General features: G+C 31.8%; 2 protein-coding genes across 2 annotated transcripts; one reads left to right on the top strand and one right to left on the bottom strand.

Annotated features, from left to right (window-relative positions):
- The first annotated feature begins 3,096 nt into the window (after positions 1 to 3,096).
- On the top strand, positions 3,097 to 6,887 carry LOC107024606 (glycerol-3-phosphate acyltransferase 1). Its single transcript, XM_015225593.2, has 3 exons — positions 3,097 to 3,846; positions 5,373 to 5,853; positions 6,332 to 6,887. The coding sequence occupies exons 1-3, from the start codon at positions 3,097 to 3,099 to the stop codon at positions 6,739 to 6,741; spliced, it is 1,641 nt and encodes a 546-aa protein (XP_015081079.1). The 3' UTR covers positions 6,742 to 6,887.
- A 12,702-nt stretch (positions 6,888 to 19,589) lies between these two features.
- Positions 19,590 to 22,383, bottom strand: LOC107024443 (carbohydrate-binding X8 domain-containing protein-like). The gene is made up of 4 exons (XM_015225431.2): positions 21,808 to 22,383; positions 20,474 to 20,944; positions 20,345 to 20,375; positions 19,590 to 20,186 (listed from the first exon to the last, which is right to left on the bottom strand). The coding sequence occupies exons 1-4, from the start codon at positions 21,872 to 21,874 to the stop codon at positions 20,012 to 20,014; spliced, it is 744 nt and encodes a 247-aa protein (XP_015080917.1). The 5' UTR covers positions 21,875 to 22,383; the 3' UTR covers positions 19,590 to 20,011.
- Between the last annotated feature and the right edge of the window lie 783 nt (positions 22,384 to 23,166).

The raw sequence follows: 23,166 nt of genomic DNA, 5'->3' as shown, positions 1-23,166 counted from the left end.
GTAGTAACATGAAGTCCAAGTTTCAGTCTGACAAATTACCCAAATTGGACAATACAATCGTCTTGGAAAATTGCAAATCTATCACTCTAAAAATATATTAATTTAGTGCACCTTAAGATCTCAATAAACGCATTGTTCTCTTTAAAGGTGGCCAAATTAAATACGTATACGAATATAGGGCTGAATGCAAATGCGTATTTTATGGATTCTTCCAAACTTAATATAATTGTGTTATTCGTTTTAAAATAAGTGTTAGCTTTAGTAAAAAAGATAAATATATATTCACATCTTTTAGGCAGCAACAGAGCCGGACATAGTTGGGGGTGTCAACAGATGCGATAGCCCATATATACCCTTCATCAAAAAATTATAACGATATAATTAAATAAAAATATTTTTAATTATACACTCCACAACTTTTATATGATTATACTTTTTTATATTTTAAACGCCTTTTAATTGAAATTTTAGCTCCGTCATCGCTTTTACACATTCGTAGGCGCATAAAGATATTGTAGAGGCGAGGTATAGTGGAATTTTGATCAGATAATAGGTTGTATATAAATACATTTTTGGTAAATAAAATATATGTTACTTTTTTTTAATAAAAAGGAAAAAAAATGACTTTATAAACTTATTTTCAATAGTTTAGTGACCTCTTTATGAAACAACAAAAGTCAATAAATCAAATATATTATGATGGGATCTTGAACACAAACGTAAATGAGCAGGAACTTGTATATGTGTAAGGACTCGGAATTGATTCCTCAGTTTTGAATCGAGATTCGTGAGAAGGTATAAAATTATTTCAAAAAAGATATCTCTCCCGTGATGGTACACTGATTCTTGAGGGTCTTTCCCTCTAAAAACTCGTTCGAAGTGACTTTCTTAAATGTTTTACTAGATGAAATTTCAAAATCAATCTTTAATTTATTTCATTATCTTTCATTACATCATGATATATATTAAAAACAATTAAATTTACTTCAAATAATCACGTCTCACATGAAATACCAAAAACGAAAATCTAGGCCATTCACATCTATGATACAAAAATATTCTATAAAATTAAATTATGGATGGTGATAACTATATACTTATCAATATACACTAGCAGATATCATTCAATATTCACACTTAACATTAATTGAATACATCCAACCGAAAAGGAAAATAGAATTGACAAAAACTAATTTTGTAATTTTAAATATCTTTTTACAATTTACTTAATTAATATAGCAGTAATAAAGTCAACGATGGGGTAGTTTATGGTTGTAATTTAACTGCATGTCGTGTTAATAGACGTGTTTTCTTTGAGTTATATATAAAATAAAATAAAAAAGAATAAGTTCAAAATGGTCAAACAATTAATAAATTAACTGGATTGCTTAAGAAAGTTTGTTAATTAATTGTTTCTTTTTTCTGATATGGATTTATTGAAATTCAGATGGAATTAATGATGGTCATTTCTATTTATATTTATCTGGATATTGGTAATTGTAGGGCCCCAAAAGGGTATACATACCAATATATATTGCACACACTTCAACACACGACCTATTCATGCAAAGAAAAGTCAAACAAGAAAGGTGGAGACTAAAAAGGAAATGTTACTTGGTGTTTATATCATATCATACGAGTTTAAGTTATATGGATCGTTAATTTTTAACGCCGTCATGTTGGTGTTAGGACATCTATAGGTAAGCACATATGTAAATGAGGAATTCATTTTTTATATTTTTACTTGATCTGAGTTCAGAATTTTAATATTATCAAAAAATTGATTTAAGACTTAACTTATATAAGAATAAAAAAAATAAGTTCATAAAAAGAAAGATTACCTAAACTTTATAAGAAGCCCAACGTTCTTTTCCTAATCCGATAAGGATAATTCTAATCAACACACACTTGCATTATTGAAATTATGAGTTCATAATTTAATATTATCAATCTAAAAATAACTCAGACCTCCAAAATAAGATCAAAGGGAGGAGGGACTTAACATGTTGATTTTAATACCATATCAAATAAGGCTTTAGGTATTAGTTTCACTCCAAAAGTTAATGCAAAGATAGGAGAAGTATTAATTCAAAACAGTATTTTAGATAGCGAAAGACGATAAGAGTCTGCCTCGCCACAAGGTGAGGTGAGCGGTGAGACGCCCACCTTTTTGAAGTGTACCACCAATTATTATCAAAAATTAAAATACTTAATTTCCTATGTAAATAATCAAAATCTCAATAGCGCAACTACATATCAACAAATATTTTAACTCAAAAACTGAAAATAGATAGTACATAGAAATTCAAGAAGAAGGAAAAAGAAACTAAGGAAAAAGAATTTTGAAGAACAAAAGAAGAAATATCTATTGGTTGGACTTTAGATTAGCCCAAAAGTTTGGCTGATTATCGAAAGAGTCTAGTCGTAAATCCTAAAATTACCTTCTAACTTTTAAAATCATAAATCAATCATCGTTTTTAAGAAAATACAAAAGACAACATCTTTTCAACACACACACATTCACCAACAAAATATATCTCCACTCAACGACCGTCTAATTTTCTGAGGACTTACATTCGATCCTACTCTTATACCATACATAGTCAATACTAATTTTCATTTAAACTTTCTCATAACAAATTAATATAAACTAATATAATTTAATATAAAAATTCAACCATGATTAGGGTAAAGAAGTGGGCAAGTGTGCTGTTTTCCAAAAACTAGCAAAAAAAAAAGAAAAAGCTCTATAATATTTTCAAACAAAAACAGAAAACTAGGTAGACGGTCACCAACACTCTAACCTACCCAAATGTTGCTAACCAAATATAACAAAAAAAATAAATTAGATCACCTAGGTATAAAAATACCAATTATTTTATATATAAAAAAAATTCTCATAAAATATTATTAAAAAAAACGAAATATCAAAGAAAGTGACCATTTTTTAATTTGGGCGGCAAGTAAATGCAAAGAGTCAACGTTCTTAAATTTTTTTTCCCCTATAAATTCCTTCTTCCTCTGTTCTAATTTTCATCAAAAACCTTTACAACTTTTCTCTTCAAAAAAAAAATAATAATAATTACAATCTCACAAATGACATTTGCAGTAAAAAACACAGTTTTTCCAATGATTTTACTTAAACTAGCAGAATGGTTTGTCTATAAACTCCTTGCAAATTCATGTTATAAAGCAGCAATGAAAGTTAAAAATTCGCGAATTTTTTTCAAGAATTCTTCTTCTTTCAGAACATCTCATCAAATTCCGATTTATCCCAATATTTCAAAATGTAACAATTCAAGAAAATCTGAAACAGTTGTATGTGATATTCAATCTACATTACTTAGATCTGAATCATTTTTTCCGTATTTCATGTTAATTGCTTTCGAAGGTGGTGGTATATTAAGAGCTCTGTTTTTACTTCTATCGAGTCCTCTGTTATTCGTTCTTGATTTCGAAGCTAAACTGAGAGTTATGGTGTTCATATCTTTCTGTGGGATGAAAATTAAGGATGTTGAATGTGTTGGTAGAGCCGTTTTGCCTAAATTTTATCTTGAAAATTTGAATGTTCGTGTTTACGAGTTGATGAAATCTGCAGGGGAAAGAATGGTTTTTACGAGTGTTCCTAGAGTTATGGTGGAAGGTTTTTTGAAGGATTATTTGAGTGTTGATTGTGTTAAAGGAACTGAGTTGCATTGTTTTGGGAATTATTTTAGTGGATTTGTTTCATCTTCTGGGATTTTGAGTAAGCATAGATCTTTAATGGAAGTTGTTGGTGACAAAAAACCAGATATTGGTATTGGAAATTCAAGTTTTCATGATCATTTGTTTATCTCACTTTGCAAGGTATGTTCTTCAGTCCTTCCTCTGTTTTTTTTCTTCTTTTTTTGCGTTCGATATTCGATATCTGTTTTGAGGTAGAGTTATTTGTGTTTGTGCATGAAAAACTTGTATTGAGCGGTAAAACGTTTATAATTTCTATCACTCCATCGTAACTCAGTTTGGTGTTTGACATTTGCTTTGAGATTCGTGTTTGTGTCTGAACTTCTCGTTTTAAGCGGTAAAATGTTTCTTATCAAATACTATTTCGTATCACTCCATCACAACTCTTGATGGTGTTCTTCCGGCATTTGATATATATATATATGTCATTCTTTTCTTTTTAATTTGTTAAAAAATAACGTATTTTTAAATTTTTTTGTGATTTCTTCATTTTAAATTTTGATTTTTTGTTTTACTTTTAGTGATATGATCTTTATAATTATAGAAATATTATGATAGGAATAAATTATAAATTTTAAGGATGTTGGTTGGTATGAATAGGTGTAGCTAGATCTCGAACTTTATGTATCCTAAATATGCGATTAAATTTATGACTTTTTTTTGGTTATGGTGTTCACACTTAAAAATTTATATATATTTAATGAAATTTCTAGTATAAACACAAGTTTTTAGCAAAAATTATTGAATTTCTTTCAAACTTATACGAATTATTATAGTTATGTCTCTAAAATTTATGAGTTCTAGAGTTTAAAATTTTAAGTTTATTATATATATTTATTCAATGAACTTTTAAGTCAAATACTATATTTTAAATTAAGGCTATTTAGTTTGGCTGAATTCATAGTCGATAATTTCCCTCCGTCCTTATAGGTATGTATAAGAGGGATCATCAATTATTTATTTTTTATAATTATTAAAGTTACTCTTAAATCAATAATATCTACATATTCAGTAGACTTTTCAAGATAAATACTGTAGCGGACACTCTCACGCTATCCCTATAGAAATGTACAAATATATTTATTTGTTTTTAAAAAAACGTTATATACAATCAAACTCCTCCGATATTATTGAATTAGACAGAGGAAATATAAATTTTCCATCCACCTCACTTTTCATTTACCAAGTCTTACACTAATTAATTACAGTTGTATTCCTTTGCCAGGGTATTTAAGAAAGCTTCTGCTAATGAAAAAGACCTTCAACTAAATCTGGTCCCATTATTCTTCAGATGTTTATTTATTTAGTACTTTGTAGTGACCTGACACTTTCAAGGCATATAATTATTCTGCATTTAGTTTTTTGAATATTTCATTATACAAAAAAAAAAAAAAAATTAAATTCATCAACATTTTGTTACACAACTTTGTAAACATCAAAACTTGTCATTCATTTCACATGTCATGTCATTGGCTATTTATGTTCAATATTCTTATCATCAGAGTCAAATCATTTAATTTTAAGCAGTGTTGAAGCTTAGATACAGATTCAGTCAAATTCATTAGCTGTTGCACAAACAATCATGAAAATTTTAATCTAAATTTCGAATGATACATAAAGTTGGAATTCTGATTTCGCGTTTGATACAGGAAGCTTATGTGGTGAACAAAGAGGATACTACTACTACAAGTTCAATATTACCAAGAGAAAAATACCCAAAGCCATTAATTTTTCATGATGGAAGGCTAGCATTTTTACCTACACCTCTTGCAACATTAGCCATGTTTATGTGGCTACCAATTGGAATTCCACTAGCTATTTTTAGAATCTTAATTGGCATATGTTTGCCATACAAAGTAGCTGTTTTGTTGGGAAAATTAAGTGGTATAAGACTAAGAGTTAAAGGTACTGACCCTCCAAGATCTGAAAATGACAAAGGAGTCCTATATGTTTGCACTCATAGAACACTTTTGGACCCTGTCTTTCTTAGCACTTCTTTGGGAAAACCTTTAACAGCAGTGACTTATAGTTTAAGCAAAATGTCTGAAATTCTTGCTCCTATTAAAACTGTGAGATTGACAAGATCAAGACAAAAAGATGGAGAGGCCATGCAAAGATTGCTTAGTGAAGGTAATGTCACAATACTCCTATTTTATTTCGTTCTACGTAAAAATATTTCACTACACATATAATAATTTTTTCTATGTGGACAACTTCTGTCGCTAAACATAGAAAATTCATAATGATTTCTCACTGAAGTCAATGTCAAAATACTCCCTTTTTTTTTTCATTCAACGTGAAAGTATTTGACCTGACATACAATTTTCTATTTTCTATGTGTATAACACTAACAACTTTTGTTACTAAACATCAAAAATTCATAAAGATTATTTTGTGAAGGTTATGTCAAAAAATATTCTTATTTTTCGTTCTATATAACTTTAAACTTACAACTTCTATTGCTAAACATCAAAAAGAAAGATTGCTTAGTGATGGTAATGTCAAAAAATATTCTTATATTTCATTCTATGTGACTATGAACTTACAACTTCTGTCACTAAACATCAAAAAATTCATAACTAATTTCAATTTTCAATTTTTCTTATAGGTGACTTAGTGGTATGTCCAGAAGGAACAACATGTAGGGAGCCATATCTATTAAGGTTCAGTTCCCTATTTGCAGAATTAGCAGATGAAATAGTACCAGTGGCTATGAACACAAATGTTAGCATGTTTTATGGTACAACAGCTAGTGGGCTTAAATGTTTGGACCCAATTTTCTTCTTGATGAATCCAAGGCCTTGTTACACTGTTGAAATATTAGGCAAATTACCAAAAGAATTGACTTGTGCTGGTGGAAAATCAAGTCATGAAGTGGCTAATTATATACAAAGACAATTAGGTGCTGCATTGGGATTTGAGTGTACTAATCTTACAAGAAGGGACAAATATTTAATGCTTGCTGGTAATGAAGGGGTAGTTGAAGATCATAATTCAACAATAAATACCTCTAATTAATTTAATTATTAAGGAGTATATAGGGTTAGTGTTTTTTTTAAAAAAAAAACCTTTCTTTGTTATATTCACTTTATTGAGTAGCACATATATAATTGTGAGTATATGTTTATTATGCAATTAGTGGTAATGTATGTAATTTTTTTCTATCTTAGTAATCATTTGATTAATGGAGTAATAATATTCTTTTTTTTTAAAAAAAATAATATATTTATGTGGGACCTTAATTAAATAATATTAAAAAATGAATGGGAAAGAGTAATTGCATTGGATACTAATTATTTATGGTCTAAAATTGGTAATGTATGTAATTTTTTCCATCTTGGTTAATGTAGTAATATTATTTTATTTTGAATATTCATGTGGGACCTTAATTAAATGATATTTAAAAATGGATAGAAAAGAGTAATTGAGACATCTATCACAAGTAAATGCGATTAGATACTAATTTTGTTTTTATGGTCTTAAAATGGTAATATATGTAATTTTTTCCATCTTGATTAATGGAGTAATATTATTCTTTTTTTAAATAAAAAATATTTATGTACGACTTTAATAAAATGATGTTTAGGAATGCATTGTCTAATTACTAAGACATCTCACACATATCTTTCACAAGTAAATGCAATTGGAATACTAATTCGATGTTCTTTCTGTCTCTAATTATTTGTGCAGTTTTTTTAGTTATTTTTAATCACTTGTCTATTTTGATAAATCAAGAAAAAACAAATTATTATTACCTATTATACTTTCAATTATTAATATTAAAAAATATTTTTTAAAATCTTAAATTTTAATTAACCCACTTCATAATTAATACGGGTAAAATGACAAATTTACTGTGTCAATTATTTTTTTCTCAAAATACCTGTCAATTCAAAAGTGGACAAATAATCACGGAGAGAAGGGGTATTATTTTCGTTAGTAAATAGTTACATTTACCGTGGGGAAAATGCTCAAATATGCCATTGAACTTTCAGAAAAGACTCATTTATACCATCAGTCAAACGTTATACTAATTTATGTTAAAGAAAAAGGCTCATCCATGCCATTATTTTTTAACGGTGATTTTGCAAAACCATTTTTGACACGTGACCAATTATAATTAGGTCATATCATCATTTTTTTTATAAAAAAAAATAAATTTTTATTCAGAATTTTAATTTTTTTATCAAAAAAATTGATGATGTGACTAACAATGATTCATTCATGTCATCAATTTATTTAATAAAAAAATAAAAAAAAATTAATTCATTTTTTTCCAGAATTATGGATTTTCTTATTAAAAAATTGATGACGTGGCCGAATTATAATTGGCCATGTGTAAAAAATGGTTTTGCAAAACCACCATTAAAAAATAATGGCATGAATGAGCCTTTTCTTTAACGGTAATAACATAAATAAGTCTTTTTCAAAAGTTCGATAACATATTTGAGCCTTTTTCCTTTACAGTAGAATTATATCATTAGAAAATTACCCCATTAAAATTTAAATACAGTTTATGTACGTAAGTTATTTAACTATCACAACTAGCTCCCCTTATATATCCCAAAAAAAAATTTAAAAATTCCTTGATATGTCCTCAGACTTTTCAAAACGTCTATGGCGAACTAAGGGTATAATTGGAAGGAAAGTAAGCTAATTTTTGATCCCACCGTTATTTGGTCCAAATTAATTCGATTTAAAAGTCATTTATTTGAAGGTCCACATTATTTGCTAGCGCCGTATTGTATGAGTTGGCATTGATTTAAATATGTGGTGTATCTTTTTCAAATAAAAATGAAAACAAAGTACGCAAAAGAGTCATATTCGCAATAATTGAATTACTAAATTATTCTTAATAAGTAAATAATTATCCTATATCATAGGGTACCCAAAAACAGAACTATCTTTATTTAATTTGAATGTGCCTTTGTCTAAGGTTCTCATTTCACATTAATAGTAAAATTTGAATGATTGTTATCAGACTTGTAATTAATTTGATCGTACTCAACGATATTTTTTGAAAACGTGACACTTCAAAAAAAAATAGGGTCATCATGTTTGCTGAGTTTGTTGTTGATGTTATGGTTCCTAAGTTTAGCCATTATATGTCAAAAATATAGACAAAATTTGATTACAGGTCGGTCAGTAATTAATTTGGAGGTGAGTTATATCGGTATTAAATTCTGTATAACTAATATTTATATGTTTCATAGGTTATTAAGATATAAGTTATTCATGTAGGATAAAAGATGAAATAGTTGATACATAAATAATTGAATACGACATTACTATTACTGAAATAAAATAAAATAAATATATATTGTCATAACTTATATATCCCTATAACATTTACGTTATTCTAGTCAGTTACCAAATGACCCCTTAGGATTGAACATGTATCAAATTTCTTTCAAGCAATGTTTTAAAAAATGGAGTGTGGGCAAGATATTACGCATCACCTCATGCTAAGTATAATATCTTCCAACGATAAAAGAATCACAATTCTTTAAGATTTATTTTTTTTTAATCCTATTTTAGAATTTACCTCCCTTTATAAAAATAATAATCAATAAAACGTATTAGTCATGTTATAATTGAAACATCACTCACTTATGAATAAAATTAAAATAAATTAAATTAATTTTAAATAATAAAATAACAAAAAATACAATAAGAAAAAATAGGACAAAAACATAAAAACCAATGACAAGTAAAAATGTGAAATTTGGCAATGTAGGGCATAAACATAAATCTATCTGATCCCTCACAATTCTTTGGATTCCCTAAAACAGAACCATCGTCATTTAGTTCGAAAGTAATTAATTCAAAATTTTCATTAATCAATTAAAAATATAAAAAGACAAATATACGAAGAAGTTAAAGGATATATAAATTAATTTTCTCTTTCAATCGATAAACAAGTATCTTGAATCTAACTCAATCGCAAAAGTTACTGTATGAAGAAAAAATTGTCCAAGTCTATAAAAAAAAAATTCCGTCTCTTTTTCAATGTGAGGCTTTTTAAAATTTCTCGCACATCCAGACCTTATTAATTGGACCGTAAACACTACAACATGGACGACATCTAACATTAGTGAACAATAATTTGAGATAAATCCGATCCTAATATCACATAGATTGTTGAGATTATCTCTAGTCCCCTACCTAGCTCGGCCTCTACTTCCGTCAACGACGTTTATTTTTACATTAATTGTAAATATTGAATGATTGTTATCAATCTTGTTAATAATTTGATTGTAGTGGACAGCTTATCGAAAATGTGTCATCATCAAAATTTAAAAGAAATAGGGTCATCATGCTGCTGCTGGTAGTTGAAGAAATTATATTATGATTAATTCCTCCTTATATTAAGCCAATATATGAAAGAAAAAAAAATCTTCTCCATCTAGTTTTTGTTTGTCTATATATGTCCATATATGTTAATTGACTAGTCTTGTACATTCAGCACTAGTGCATTAAAATGAGCATGTACAAAATAGGATCCGACTCCTTAACATTTCTCTGCTGTCCATTTTTCCTAAGTTTTTCTTTAGATTAGTGATAAGTGTCATAGATTAAAATAAATGGTTATAATTTAATTTTTTAAAGTTAACTTCTAATCATAATTTAGTTAATAAGTACATTATACATCAAGTATTAAAATTATTATAATCTCACAATCTTAGCAACATATTATCTTGTCCATATATATAGAAAAGAAAAGTTTTCTTCCTTTTTTTTCGTAGGATCTTTTTTTTTTCATTTATATAATATTTTTATTGTAATCTTTTGTTAAAAATATATTGATTTGTGATTAATAAATTACCTAGAAATGATCAAACCATTTTAACAAACTAATTTCAATTTCATAATAAGATTACAAATACGGTGATACCAGTACATACGATAGTTAATTATAGTTTCTATACTTCTATTCAGTTAATTAGATAAAAAGAAAATTTAAAAGAAAATTTAAAAAAATCTTACGTATATAAAAAATTTACAAAGAGAATTTTTTTCTCTTATATTTATGGACAAGATAATATATTGCTAAGATAGTTATATTATAATAATTTTTAATTTAATATATATGTATTTATTAACTAAATCATGGTTAGAGGTTAACTTTGAAAAAATTAAATCTTAACCATTTCTTTTAACCTATAACACGTGTCATTAATCCAAATAGAAACTTGGGGAAAAAGAAGAGAAGAGAAATGGAGAGGAGTCGGATCCTACAAAATATATCTACTTCAGCATGATCAATCTAATTGCATGCCCCTTTACGCGTTTACAAAAATACTAACGGAATCAGAATTTTCATTAAAGAAATTGAAATATAAAGTAATACTAATAACACGAACTAACAAAGAGGATTTAACACTTATAATATATAGATGAAAAATATTTTCAATTATTTATAAATAATATAATTTTTCCAAATTCCTTAGTCTTTAAGTTAGCTCCGCCCCTACTTAACACCTAATTATTCACAGAGTACGTAGTCTGATTTCCCTGACTCGTGTTTTTCTCTTTTGAAAATATTTATCATTATGAATAAATGTAGTCTACACAACCTCGTCTATAGTACATCTTGTGGAGTATAATATTAGCTCCCAAAAAAATAAAAAAATTATAGGAGTACTTGATTATATATAGTCTATGAAAGATCAGAAAAAAAATGAGCGGATCAGATCAACTATTAACAAAATTAAATGAGATATTAAATCCGTTTATAAAAATTAAAATAGATTTAGCTTTTCATAAAACAAGAACATATATATAAAAAATAAAAAGATGACAAGTGAATATTAATTTATAAACACAGTAATTCGTAAAAAAATATCATAATTATAGTAAATTAATAAACGTAAAAGAAACAATTGCTTTCTCAGCATAAAATGGATATTCATATTTAATCCATTTTTAAATCGTCAGCTATCTAACTATATATGATCTTATTCTTTTATTTAAATAGTTCATTCGAGGTCGATTAATTTTCTCGAGTATGACATTATTATTATAAAAAGCGTTTTTTCACTCACTGTGAGATTTCATACTTCAATACAAATAATCGACACCAGATGAAAAGACAAGGCATCTTGAGAGTGCATGCATCAATGATATGATACGTCCATTGCCTTCGTATGTACGTCTGAGCAAAATAAGTAAACAACTAAAACACCCATACCATAATATTTCATACTTTATTTTTTTTTGGAGAAGATAACAAAATGGTATAATTTTTTTTGATATATTTTTACTTTTCCGTGTTAGATGACAATAAGTCTTCTATGTAAACTCAACATCCTTTATTGATTAGGATAGCTCTTTTCTATTTGTATTCAAACTCTATCATGTACATCATCAACATATATATATATATATTATGGCAGCCTTGGTCACCAGCAGAAGTGACCAAGTTTCTGTCCTCTTCTTACGTTTTAATTTGGTATCAAAGAGCCAATTTTTTTTTTCTTTCCGCCACCATGGACAACTCCAACCAGTCCATCGCCGCTGCCGTTCAGCCACATTCATCCTCTTCCACACATCTCTCCATAACTGACTCCAACTCCCAAACAATTGCCCTTCCCGGCCTTCCGATAAAACTTGATCGCGAAAATTATTACCTTTGGCAATCTACCGTATATTCTGCCTTTGAAGCCTTTGATTTGGAGGGTCATCTTGATGGAACTAATGCTCCATCCGCCACTATCTTAACCACTACTCAGGGCACCTCTGCATCCACAACAAATCCAGCCTTCACGGCTTGGAAGAAGCGGGACAAAATCCTTCTTCTTTGGCTCAAAACTACCATGAGCCATTCTATCATACCTTACATAATGCACATTCGTACCACTCATGAAGCTTGGTCATATCTTTCCAACCTTTATCAATCTCAATCCCGAGCTCGCGTCATGCAACTTCGCCACCAACTCCAAACCACCACTAAGGGTTCTTCAACCATTATGGACTATGTTGACAAGAAACGAACTATATCCCATAGTCTAGCCCTTGCTGCCCGTCCCATAACAGACGAAGAACTTATGAGTGCTATTTTGTTCGGACTAGACTCTTCCTATGGACCTTTTCGCTCTGCCATTAACCCTCACCTTGATAACCTCACCACTGACTCACTTCTTGGTTTACTTCTCCAAGAAGAGGAGAAACTGGCTGAGGAAACCAAATCCTTCCAACTTCAAGCCAATGCCATATCTCGTCAATACTCCAACCGCTCCCCCATCACTGGATATCCTAATCAACAAAGTGTCACCACCTCTCAAAAATCCTCCACTCGCCCGACCAATACCAACCCCCCTCGTTCCTCTAATAGATCATCACCTCGCATAATCTGTCAAATATGTGAGAAACCCAACCACCATGCTCGTAATTGCTACAACCGCAACAACATGGATACCTACCCACCAACCCGATCCTCTAACCGTCCACAAGCCAATATGGTTACTCCCTCGACTAATTCTATGATGTCTCCTTCGGCTATTATTGATAATTCATGGTTTGCGGACTCAGGTGCTACCAATCATGTTACGTCAGACTTGTCTCAACTATCTATTCACACAGACTATAATGGTGAGGATCAGCTTGCTGTAGGTAATGGCCAAAAACTCTCTATTAATCACATCGGCTCCTCTAAGCTTTCTTGTGCTACTCGACCTCTTCATCTTAATAAAATTCTTCATGTTCCTTCCATCACCAAGAGTTTACTGAGTGTTTCTCAATTTACTAAAGATAATAATGTCTTTATGGAATTTCATCCCTCATGTTGTTTTGTGAAGGATCCTCAGGGAAAAATACTACTCCGCGGGTCAATTGATGATGGTTTATATCGTTTCGATGGTGGTGGGCTTCCTGTTATCTCATCCTCAACTCCTCGCGCCTTTGTCATATCTCGAGCATCACTCCAAGCGTGGCATGAACGCCTTGGTCATCCCCATGAGCAACTTTTACGTCGTTTAGTCTCTAGTTTTAATCTTCCAGTGACTTCCAACAAAATGCCTGCAGTTTGTGGATCTTGTCAATTAGGAAAAAGTCATAGGCTCCCGTTAGCATCTTCCTCTAGTCGTAGTTTATTCCCTTTCGATTTGGTGTATTCTGATGTTTGGGGGCCTTCTCCGCATCTTTCTATTAATGGAAACAAGTATTTTGTTCAGTTTCTTGATGATTCTACTAAATTTGTTTGGATATTTTTCTTGTCAACAAAATCACAAGTATTTGATGTTTTTAAATACTTTCATAAGATGGTTTCCACACAATTTGGCAGAAACATCAAAACTTTGCAAACTGATTGGGGTGGGGAGTATCGTAATGTGTCTTCATATGCCCAATCCATCGGCATAACTCATCGTCTCTCTTGTCCTCACACTCATGAACAAAATGGGGCTCCAGAAAGACGTAACCGCACCATTGTGGAGAAAGGACTAACTTTACTTGCTCACGCATGTCTTCCATATCAATACTGGGAGCATGCTTTTTCTACCGCCACATACCTACATAACCGCACCATCACTCCTATATTATCCTTTAAATCACCCTATCAAGCTCTATATCATCATCCACCGGACTACCAACTTCTTCGAAAATTTGGGTGTCTATGCTACCCTTTTCTACGTCCTTACAATCATCATAAAATTGATTTTCGCTCTCTTCCGTGTGTCTTCTTGGGTTATAGTTCGAAGCATAAAGGTTATCTATGTCATTATCCCCCCACCAATAGGATGTACATTGCTCGTCATGTGACGTTCGATGAAGATAGATTTCCCTATCCTCATTACAACAAGTTTTCTTCTTGCTCCAGTGACAACTCACCACCCTCATCCTTAACTTCTCTACAATCAATTTCCAATGCGTTTCCCACATCTGCTGCCTCACCTTTACTCCATTCACTGGCAGATTCCCCTTCCTCATCCTCCCTATCCACTCGAGTCCTACCAGTACCTCATTCATCCACCACAATATCTCCACCACACAATACATGTACGCCCACCGTCGCGTCCTCGGCTTCAAGCACAAATCAGAATGCTCCCACATATTTCCGGCCTGCTACTTCTTCCAATCATCCTATGACCACACGAGCTCAAACAAATTCCCTCAAGCCTAAAACACTTGTTGTATCTTGCCATCCTACCCCAGTTTCATCCGTTATAGCAAGTGAACCAAAAACCTATAAGCAAGCTGCATCCTCTCCTGAGTGGTTGTGCGCCATGGAAGCTGAATATCAAGCATTGCGTCGTAACTGCACTTGGACACTTGTTCCCTGCCCTCCCACTGCAAATGTGGTGGGTTGCAAATGGGTATACCGTATTAAGCGACGAGCAGATGGTTCAATCGAAAGGTACAAAGCTCGCTTAGTTGCCAAAGGTTTTCATCAAGAAGAGGGGGTGGATTTTCATGATACATTCAGCCCAGTTGTCAAACCTTCAACCATCAGACTTGTTTTATCTTATGCAGTGACTAAAGGTTGGGCTCTTAAGCAATTAGACGTTAACAATGCATTCCTTAATGGTGACCTTACGGAGGTTGTTTACATGTCTCAACCACCAGGCTTTATTGACAAGTCTCACCCACATTTTGTGTGTCGCTTGTCGAAAGCGTTATATGGACTAAAGCAAGCTCCTCGCGCCTGGTTTCTCAAGCTCAAAACATTTCTCCTATCGCATGGTTATACTTGTTGTTACTCTGACTCATCCTTGTTTGTCCGTCATACTCCTTCCTCCACTACCTACCTCTTAGTTTATGTGGACGACATCATCATAACGGGTAGTGATCCCTCTTATATATCCTCATTCACCCAATCTCTTGATCTTGAGTTCTCTTTAAAAGACCTTGGTAATCTCTCATTTTTCTTGGGTATTGAAGTTAGTCGTGTCGGATCTGGAATGCATCTCTCTCAAACTAGCTACATTCGAGATTTACTCACTCGAACAAGAATGACAGATTGCAAGCCTTCTCCTTCTCCAGCGGACACCACATTTCAGTTGTCCAAACATGGTGAAACCTTTGATGATCCATCATTATTTAGAAGCATTGTTGGTGCTCTTCAGTATGCGACCATTACGCGACCAGAGATCTCCTTCTCAGTTAGTCGTGTTTGCCAATACATGCAGAATCCTACATTAGATCATTGGAAAGCCGTAAAACGAATCCTTCGCTATCTCAAAGGCTCCCTTACGCATGGTATCTCCATCACTCCATCCACTTCATCTACTATACATGTCTACTGTGATGCAGGGTGGGCTGCTGATCCTGATGATCGTCGTTCTCATCATGGCTTTGCTGTATATTATGGTCCTAATCTAATCAGTTGGTCCTCACGGAAGCAAAAGGTAGTAGCTCGGTCCAGCACTGAAGCTGAATATCGTGCCATTGCATTTGCCGCATCAGAAGTATCTTGGATAGCTAGTTTGCTCAAGGAACTCCGATTGCCTTGTCCTTGTCCTCCTGTGATATTCTGTGATAACATCAGTGCCATTTATCTCACTGCCAATCCTGTCTTTCATCAAAGGTCGAAGCATATTGAAATTGATTATCACTTTGTTCGCGAAAAGGTTGCTCGTGGCCAGCTTTGTGTTAAGTACATTCCTTCCACTGATCAAACTGCTGATGTGTTCACTAAAGCTCTAAGCTCCCCTCGTTTTGCTCATCTACGATCCAAGCTCACTGTCTCCAAACCCGACATGTGCTTGCCGGAGGGTGTTAGATGACAATAAGTCTTCTATGTAAACTCAACATCCTTTATTGATTAGGATAGCTCTTTTCTATTTGTATTCAAACTCTATCATGTACATCATCAACATATATATATATATATATTATGGCAGCCTTGGTCACCAGCAGAAGTGACCAAGTTTCTGTCCTCTTCTTACGTTTTAATTTTCCGCTACAATAAAAATAAAATTTCAAAATTTAATTGTCTATTTTGGAAAAAAATTATTTTTTTCCAACTTCTTTCATGTACTACCCTTATCATTAACTACTCACTCACTAAATTGTTTTTCAAATCAATTGAGAGCTGATACTATACACCAATTTATACGAATATTTATATTATCATATGATATACACCCATTCGGTGCACATGGCTTTATATTACTAGTTTTTACGTTTAGGTTTATGAAACCATAACGTACACGAACTTAAATATTCTGACGTAAGACTGTTGAAATTTAGGTAGATGAAGACTTATGACACATATTTTTTAAAATAATTCACATGTAAGATATTTATAAGGGGTATACGTATCATTATTGTTCTTGGCATGCATGTGCTGAATAATTAGTTTTAGATATTTGTAGCTTTAAAGTAACAATGAGGGTAATTTTACGAATAATGTTTGCATAAGAGTACTACGTATTCAGCGTAATTTTACTAATAATGTTTAGAAAAATGTATTATATGCGAGCCTTATTCCGCTTTTATAAAGATAGAGGGAACAATTATCGGCCCCATGCAAGTCAAAACATGCAACATTGTACGGTTAGTGGCGGATTCAGAATTTTTATTATGGGGTTGTCAATGGTTATAGTAAAATAAATTAAAATGAGGATAGTAAGGCTTGAATACAGATTACCTCATAGAAATTTTGCAACCACCTAACGAGAAAACTAAATCTTTAACTTGTTTCAAAGAGTGTCAATACATATATATTAAAAATTTTGCAACCACCTAACGAGAAAACTAAACCTTTAACTTGTTTCAAAGAGTGTCAATACATATATATTAAAAATTTGACTATATTTATAACGTAATTTTCGAACGAATCCTTTAACGAGGAACGAGGCTTGTTCCTCCTCTGAACAAGAAGTCATTCAAGTCAATATTTGACCAAAACACCTTAAATGGAATAGACGATGGAGTAATAATTTTTTAGAAATGTAAGTCAAATATTATTTGAAAATCTTTCGCTAGGAAAATTCAATTTATAAAAGAAGTAAACATATGAAAAAGTTAAGGAATTCAACTTGTATGAATAACATAATTTCCTATTGAAGAAGGTGCATCCTGCAGATTTCGATGCCTTGCCCAAGTCTTGAGGTGCGAATGACGTAATATTTCTTTACTAGCTGTAGTTGTGTCATGTCCCATAATTTTGTTATTTCATTGTTCTCATACACCCACCTGTTTGACTATCTTCGTATATTGTTTTATTTGTTCATTTTTATTTATTTAATTCAAAATATTATGAGATAATTAATTTATTATTTTATTACCTTTTTCTTTTACTTTTATTAATTATTTTAAACATTTAAATGACTTATAATGGTGTAATTAGGAGTAATATAGTAAATTATCATTTTATTTCTTACTTCTTAAAAAGTACATATATTAAATCAAACCTGAACAAATAAATGTAGACGGTGAGAATACATCATTATACATGTATAGCTGTTGAGTTCAGTACCTTAGCCTCTCACTTAGATGGTGGGAGTACACTAATTCTAAAGCCAATTATAAGGCCCTCTCTTCACACAATATTTTATGAATATAGTTCTGGTATCACAGAGATGATTTTTGGAATTTGTGATACTGTTCGGCCCACTCTTATATGTGGGCTGTGGTCATCCACCAGGGTCCAGACTATGGGCTTGCTCTTCTGGTCCTGGGCCTCTGCAGTTTCTATAACGAAGTTTTTTCATAAATAGCTATAGTTTGGATCATTATTATCAAGTGTCTATTACAATTAATTGCACTAGTCTTAAAAGAGGAGAGAGGCGAGCGAGTGAGATCAGGAGAGATATATGAGAGAGACAACACACCATATCTCAAATAAAACTTGTATCTTAATTGTAATTGAGATACCCATATCGTATATACGCAATCTCCTCTCTCCCAATCTCGCACACAAACATACAAATAGGAGTGACAAAAGTAAACTCAAACCGTCCCAATCCAGTTAGGTTTGGATTGGTTATTGACCGTCCAATTTAGCTCAATCATTTCAACCCAACACATTTTCACTCATTAAAAATTAGATTGATATGTAAGCCTAATTGATTTTTGAGAAATCTTATCGAAATATTTTTTATTTTTATATTATTTTATATGTTATATATAGTTGCAATAAAAAATATTAATTAGGTACTAAAAACTTGTAAAATAACAAATAATGCTATTAAAACATAGTAAAAATTGCACGGATTGGGTTATGATCCATTACTAACTCGTTTTGACCCCATTTTGGCCGAAACAAATTTTGATTGGGATGGGTCTTTACCCGTTTATCATCTTGACTCATTTGATCCGCCAAAATTTAACTCAACCAGCTCAATTACCACCCTACACATATATACATATTAGCTTTGAAACTGAAACATAGATACATAAATACACATTGTATCACTCCTTAAATATACCAATGTAAAGTACCTTGTAAAATACCTAGTCATAATTAATTTACTTCACTCTTAAAAGCTATTTCAAGAGGTGAGAATGCTCAAAACAGGAACCAATTTAACCCTCCCCACAACCAATGTTGGACTTCATCAATGAAATTGTAATTCCTCCTGCAGAAATTGAGGGTCGCCAAAAAACGACTTCTATTTTAATTTCAATAGATGAAGAGCAGATTTGGACCTTTCGAAAAATTGAGAGCAAAATCAAATTTAATTACGATCTGAAAAGGATAGAATGTATGTATTATTAACTGATACTTGTAATTTGAATGAGTTTTATCATTGAATTTTCTAACTGTGAAACTTGAATATACTCTAAATAAACTCAAATTTAAACCACAAATCATTTAAGTTCGGTTTTCTTTCTCGCTTTTGCTTTTCTTATCCTCTCTTTCTTTTGCTTTTATTTTTTCAGATTGCAACTCTCACATCTTCTCATCAGCTATTCACAGTCTGTCAGTGGAAACTTCCTCCTTTTTACACAATTTCCCAAGTTAGATTCTGTTGTCTAAGCAACCTATCAATATATTCGTACATTTAAAATTATTCAGAAAATAAAAATTCTGACTCTGTCACTGTTTCTCCGGTTTAGCAAAACAAAAGCAATGTGTATCATATTCTTTTATCCACATAACTACATTTATTAGTCCTATATGCTTTTACAAAACTTATAAGAAACCTTAATTTCTAGCTAACAAAGTAGCTACACTACAAATCCAGCATCATCAACATCAACATGTCATTTCAGCAAATTGATTTGAAAAAAAGCAACAACTTGTTACCAATTCGACATCACTGATCACACCATTGCTGTTAACTCTGTCGTAAATCGAGCAGCAGTATGTTGTACTCCACAATTGCCATGAAAAAATTCGGCTTCAGAGGATGTTATGATAGTCTGCTAGCAGTATCACGAGATAAATAAAAATATGATGGTAATTATTCAGGATGATATTTGGTGAGACAGCTGCTGAAGTAGTAGGCGTAATTGGCCCAGCGCCAAATACTGTTGAACCACTTGAATTCGTCGTATTCAAAATGGATGCACTTGTGCTGCAATTCACAAGATTAATAAGAAAATATTGCATTATATAAGGCTAATTTGAACGAAAGAATAGACAGTAGCGTGTTGCTCAGATGGTAAGCACTCTCCACCTCCAATCCTGAGATTATAGGTTCGAGACAGCAAAAAGTAATACAAATTTATTCACCTTGTTGATGGATATTGACATGAGCCAGTACCTGCACACGCGAATTAAAAGAGGAAATTTGGATTACTAACATGTAACAGAGTGAATTTTTCGATTTTGATTTTGGACTGAAGGGAATAGTTAGCTTACTAGGATCAGTGTTTGTAGTAACAGCTGCACCAGCAAAATTGCAGCTATTAGGAATTGGATTTTTCTGATAGTAACTATTGAATGCAAAGGACGCGTGAGCGCGAAGCGTATTGGGATTGTAGCAAGTGCCACCAGTCTGAATGGCAGAGCAATCAGCGCCACCGTAGCCACAAGCATAGTCTAAAGCGACTTGCAGGGTTGTTTGTGAGGCAGCTTGACTCGCCACGCACCAGCTGCTTGAGACTGATGAATATGTTGGGGAATTGGTTACAGATGGTGTCAGTACCGGATTGGAAGGACCGCTAGAGGTCGAATCGGGATCAGAGATTGTTGGATTCAATACTGGAGTAGTTATAGTGGGAGTAGTGGTGAGAGGAGTTCCAGTTGGAACTGTTGTTATTGGAGTTGTTATGTCCTTTTGGTTACTGGAAATGGACTTGGAATTATGTCCTGTATGTGTAGCATTTGAACCTGCAAAGTTACAAAACAATTTCAATATGTTATCGAGTTTAACTGATAATACGCTCTTCATTAACAGTTTAAGTTTTTAGATGAGATAGTAACTATTTCATCAGATAAAAGTAATGAACGAAAAAACTTAAGTTAGGGACACTTTAACTGTAATTATGTAAACAGCTTAAAAGATAAGTATTCCTTACCTGTAATGAAAGTGACATCCTATTTAACTTTTACCAATTGGAATGAAATTATTTCTGTTCATGTAATTATTACTACTTTCTACCCTTTATGCTTCCTCGATCAAAACGCGTAAACATTAGACTTCTGTTTGAGCTCTAGATATGAAATCGTTTGTCCCAAAGGATTTGATTAGACAAGGGAAAAATGAGCACTATAGACATTCAAATTTTGAAGGAACATAATGAGCAAAGGTAAAAGATGGATGGGAGAGTCAAAAAAAGATGAAATTAATAATCATTATCTTTTTTTCAAAAAGGGGAAAGTTTAATAGTCAATCACTTGATCTCTGTATAATAATTCAAACAGTGAATTCAAAATTAAAACTTCATTCACATGCAAACTATCCTATGATTTCAATAATTATGACTAAAACATCAATGTTCTTTAAGATAGTACTCAAATGTAAATGGGCTAAAAAATTAACACCCTATAAAGGTACTCTACAAGAAATAGAATCATTTTGCCTCATAAAAACAGAGAGAACAAGATACCCTATAACAAAAAAAAAAAAAGAAGCATAAGAATTTGATTTTTTTCGAACAGTCATTCATTCAACTAATAGTTATTATCTCAGAAAGCTGACAATTTGTCAATTAGTACGCATCACTATCATAAGAAGATAAAAAGATTGTTACCTGAACATATAAGAAGACAACAAATTTGGATGAATATGTAAAAACTCCTGAGAATCCTCCTACTCATTGTGCTGAAATTTCAATGTTGCGATTTCAAAATTCGCTCTCACGATAACGAATCATAATAATACTTTTGTGCATATATGTATATGTTTATACCAATATTGAGTAGAACTATAACTACAATCCCTTTTTTCTTTTGAAGAGGTTTGTGTAGTGAGAGAGAAATACAAATAAAAAAGAGAGAGAAAGAGATTTTAGGTGAGAGAGTTGAGTAAAGGGAAGTTGAGACATAACAAGGGGGAGGAAGAAGAAAAAGGTACAAAAAGGGGGGGAGAGGGAAGTGGAAGGAGTATAAGAAAAGAAGAGGGAATTGTTTGGAAAAAAATTTTAAAGTGTGGGGGGGGTGTTGAAGTAGTGATGAAAGTAATGATGATGATGATATGTTCAAATTTTAACTTTTTTTTTTGTTTGTTGTTTGGTGATTTGGATTTTGGAACTTTATACTATTTCAATGGGACTATAAAAAAAATTATAGTAGCCAATGATCAATTAGCCATACTTGGTGGAAGGCCAACCAAGTGATGATGCATGCTTCTATTGCTCTCACTTATTATTGTGTCTTGTGGAGTTGTGGTCTCCTTTCAATGTCTTTGTGTTAAATTACACTCTTCCAAAAATGCCCTCACTCAACCATAATTTACAAGAGACAAAAGAGAAATAATGTGTTACCTTATCAGGATCGGTAAAGATAAAGATCGTCGTTATTGTTAGAGGAGGAGATTTTCATTGCTAAGATCTAACTGTGATCATGACGAATTCAATACATCAAATGACGTTTTCAGCTTGAACATAAGATTATCATATCGTTAATTATTATTTGAATCAATTGCTACGCGAATCAACTGAACGAACAACTATCAAAGTAAAAGTGCTCTCTGAACTTAGCTAAACACAAAAGGTGTAGTAACTAGCCATATATAGGATATTATTTTCTTATATAGTCACGACTTGGATAGTTTACCCAAAAAGGTCTGATTCTTATCCATTTCACATCTGCACAGTTAAAAACATGATTATCTAAAATAAATTTTCTTATTTTATACTAGTAATACCTACTATTAATAACTAAAAAGAAGGAGGCGAACGCAACAGTTACATGACTAAGAAGTGGGGACGAATATATAAAGTATACAACACATCACAATAATCATCCCATTACATCTATTTTCTTGGTTGGGTTGTTGTAATGATCATTGAAACACCAACTACATGGTATACATACGTAACATAATCATCTAATCTTTCTATTTCTTCACATCTTTTAGCCAAGGTGTCTTATCAATTGTTATGTTTTTT

This window comes from Solanum pennellii, chromosome 7 (assembly GCF_001406875.1).
Source record: "Solanum pennellii chromosome 7, SPENNV200".
In the NCBI taxonomy this organism is placed as follows: Eukaryota; Viridiplantae; Streptophyta; class Magnoliopsida; order Solanales; family Solanaceae; genus Solanum; species Solanum pennellii.
Note: the sequence above shows the minus strand (reverse complement) of the source record. Positions and strands in the feature narration are given on the sequence as shown.

What these genes read in the sequence shown, in the direction of transcription:
- LOC107024606 (XM_015225593.2), top strand. Translation starts at nt 3,097, where the DNA reads ATGACATTTGCAGTAAAAAACACAGTTTTTCCAATGATTTTACTTAAA. An exon ending in TGTTTATCTCACTTTGCAAG is followed by an intron (nt 3,847 to 5,372) that starts GTATGTTCTTCA and finishes CGTTTGATACAG; the next exon opens with GAAGCTTATGTGGTGAACAA. An exon ending in GCAAAGATTGCTTAGTGAAG is followed by an intron (nt 5,854 to 6,331) that starts GTAATGTCACAA and finishes TTTTTCTTATAG; the next exon opens with GTGACTTAGTGGTATGTCCA.
- LOC107024443 (XM_015225431.2), bottom strand. Translation starts at nt 21,874, where the DNA reads ATGAGTAGGAGGATTCTCAGGAGTTTTTACATATTCATCCAAATTTGT. An exon ending in TTGTCTTCTTATATGTTCAG is followed by an intron (nt 20,945 to 21,807) that starts GTAACAATCTTT and finishes GTAACTTTGCAG; the next exon opens with GTTCAAATGCTACACATACA. An exon ending in TGTCAATATCCATCAACAAG is followed by an intron (nt 20,187 to 20,344) that starts GTGAATAAATTT and finishes TGTGAATTGCAG; the next exon opens with CACAAGTGCATCCATTTTGA.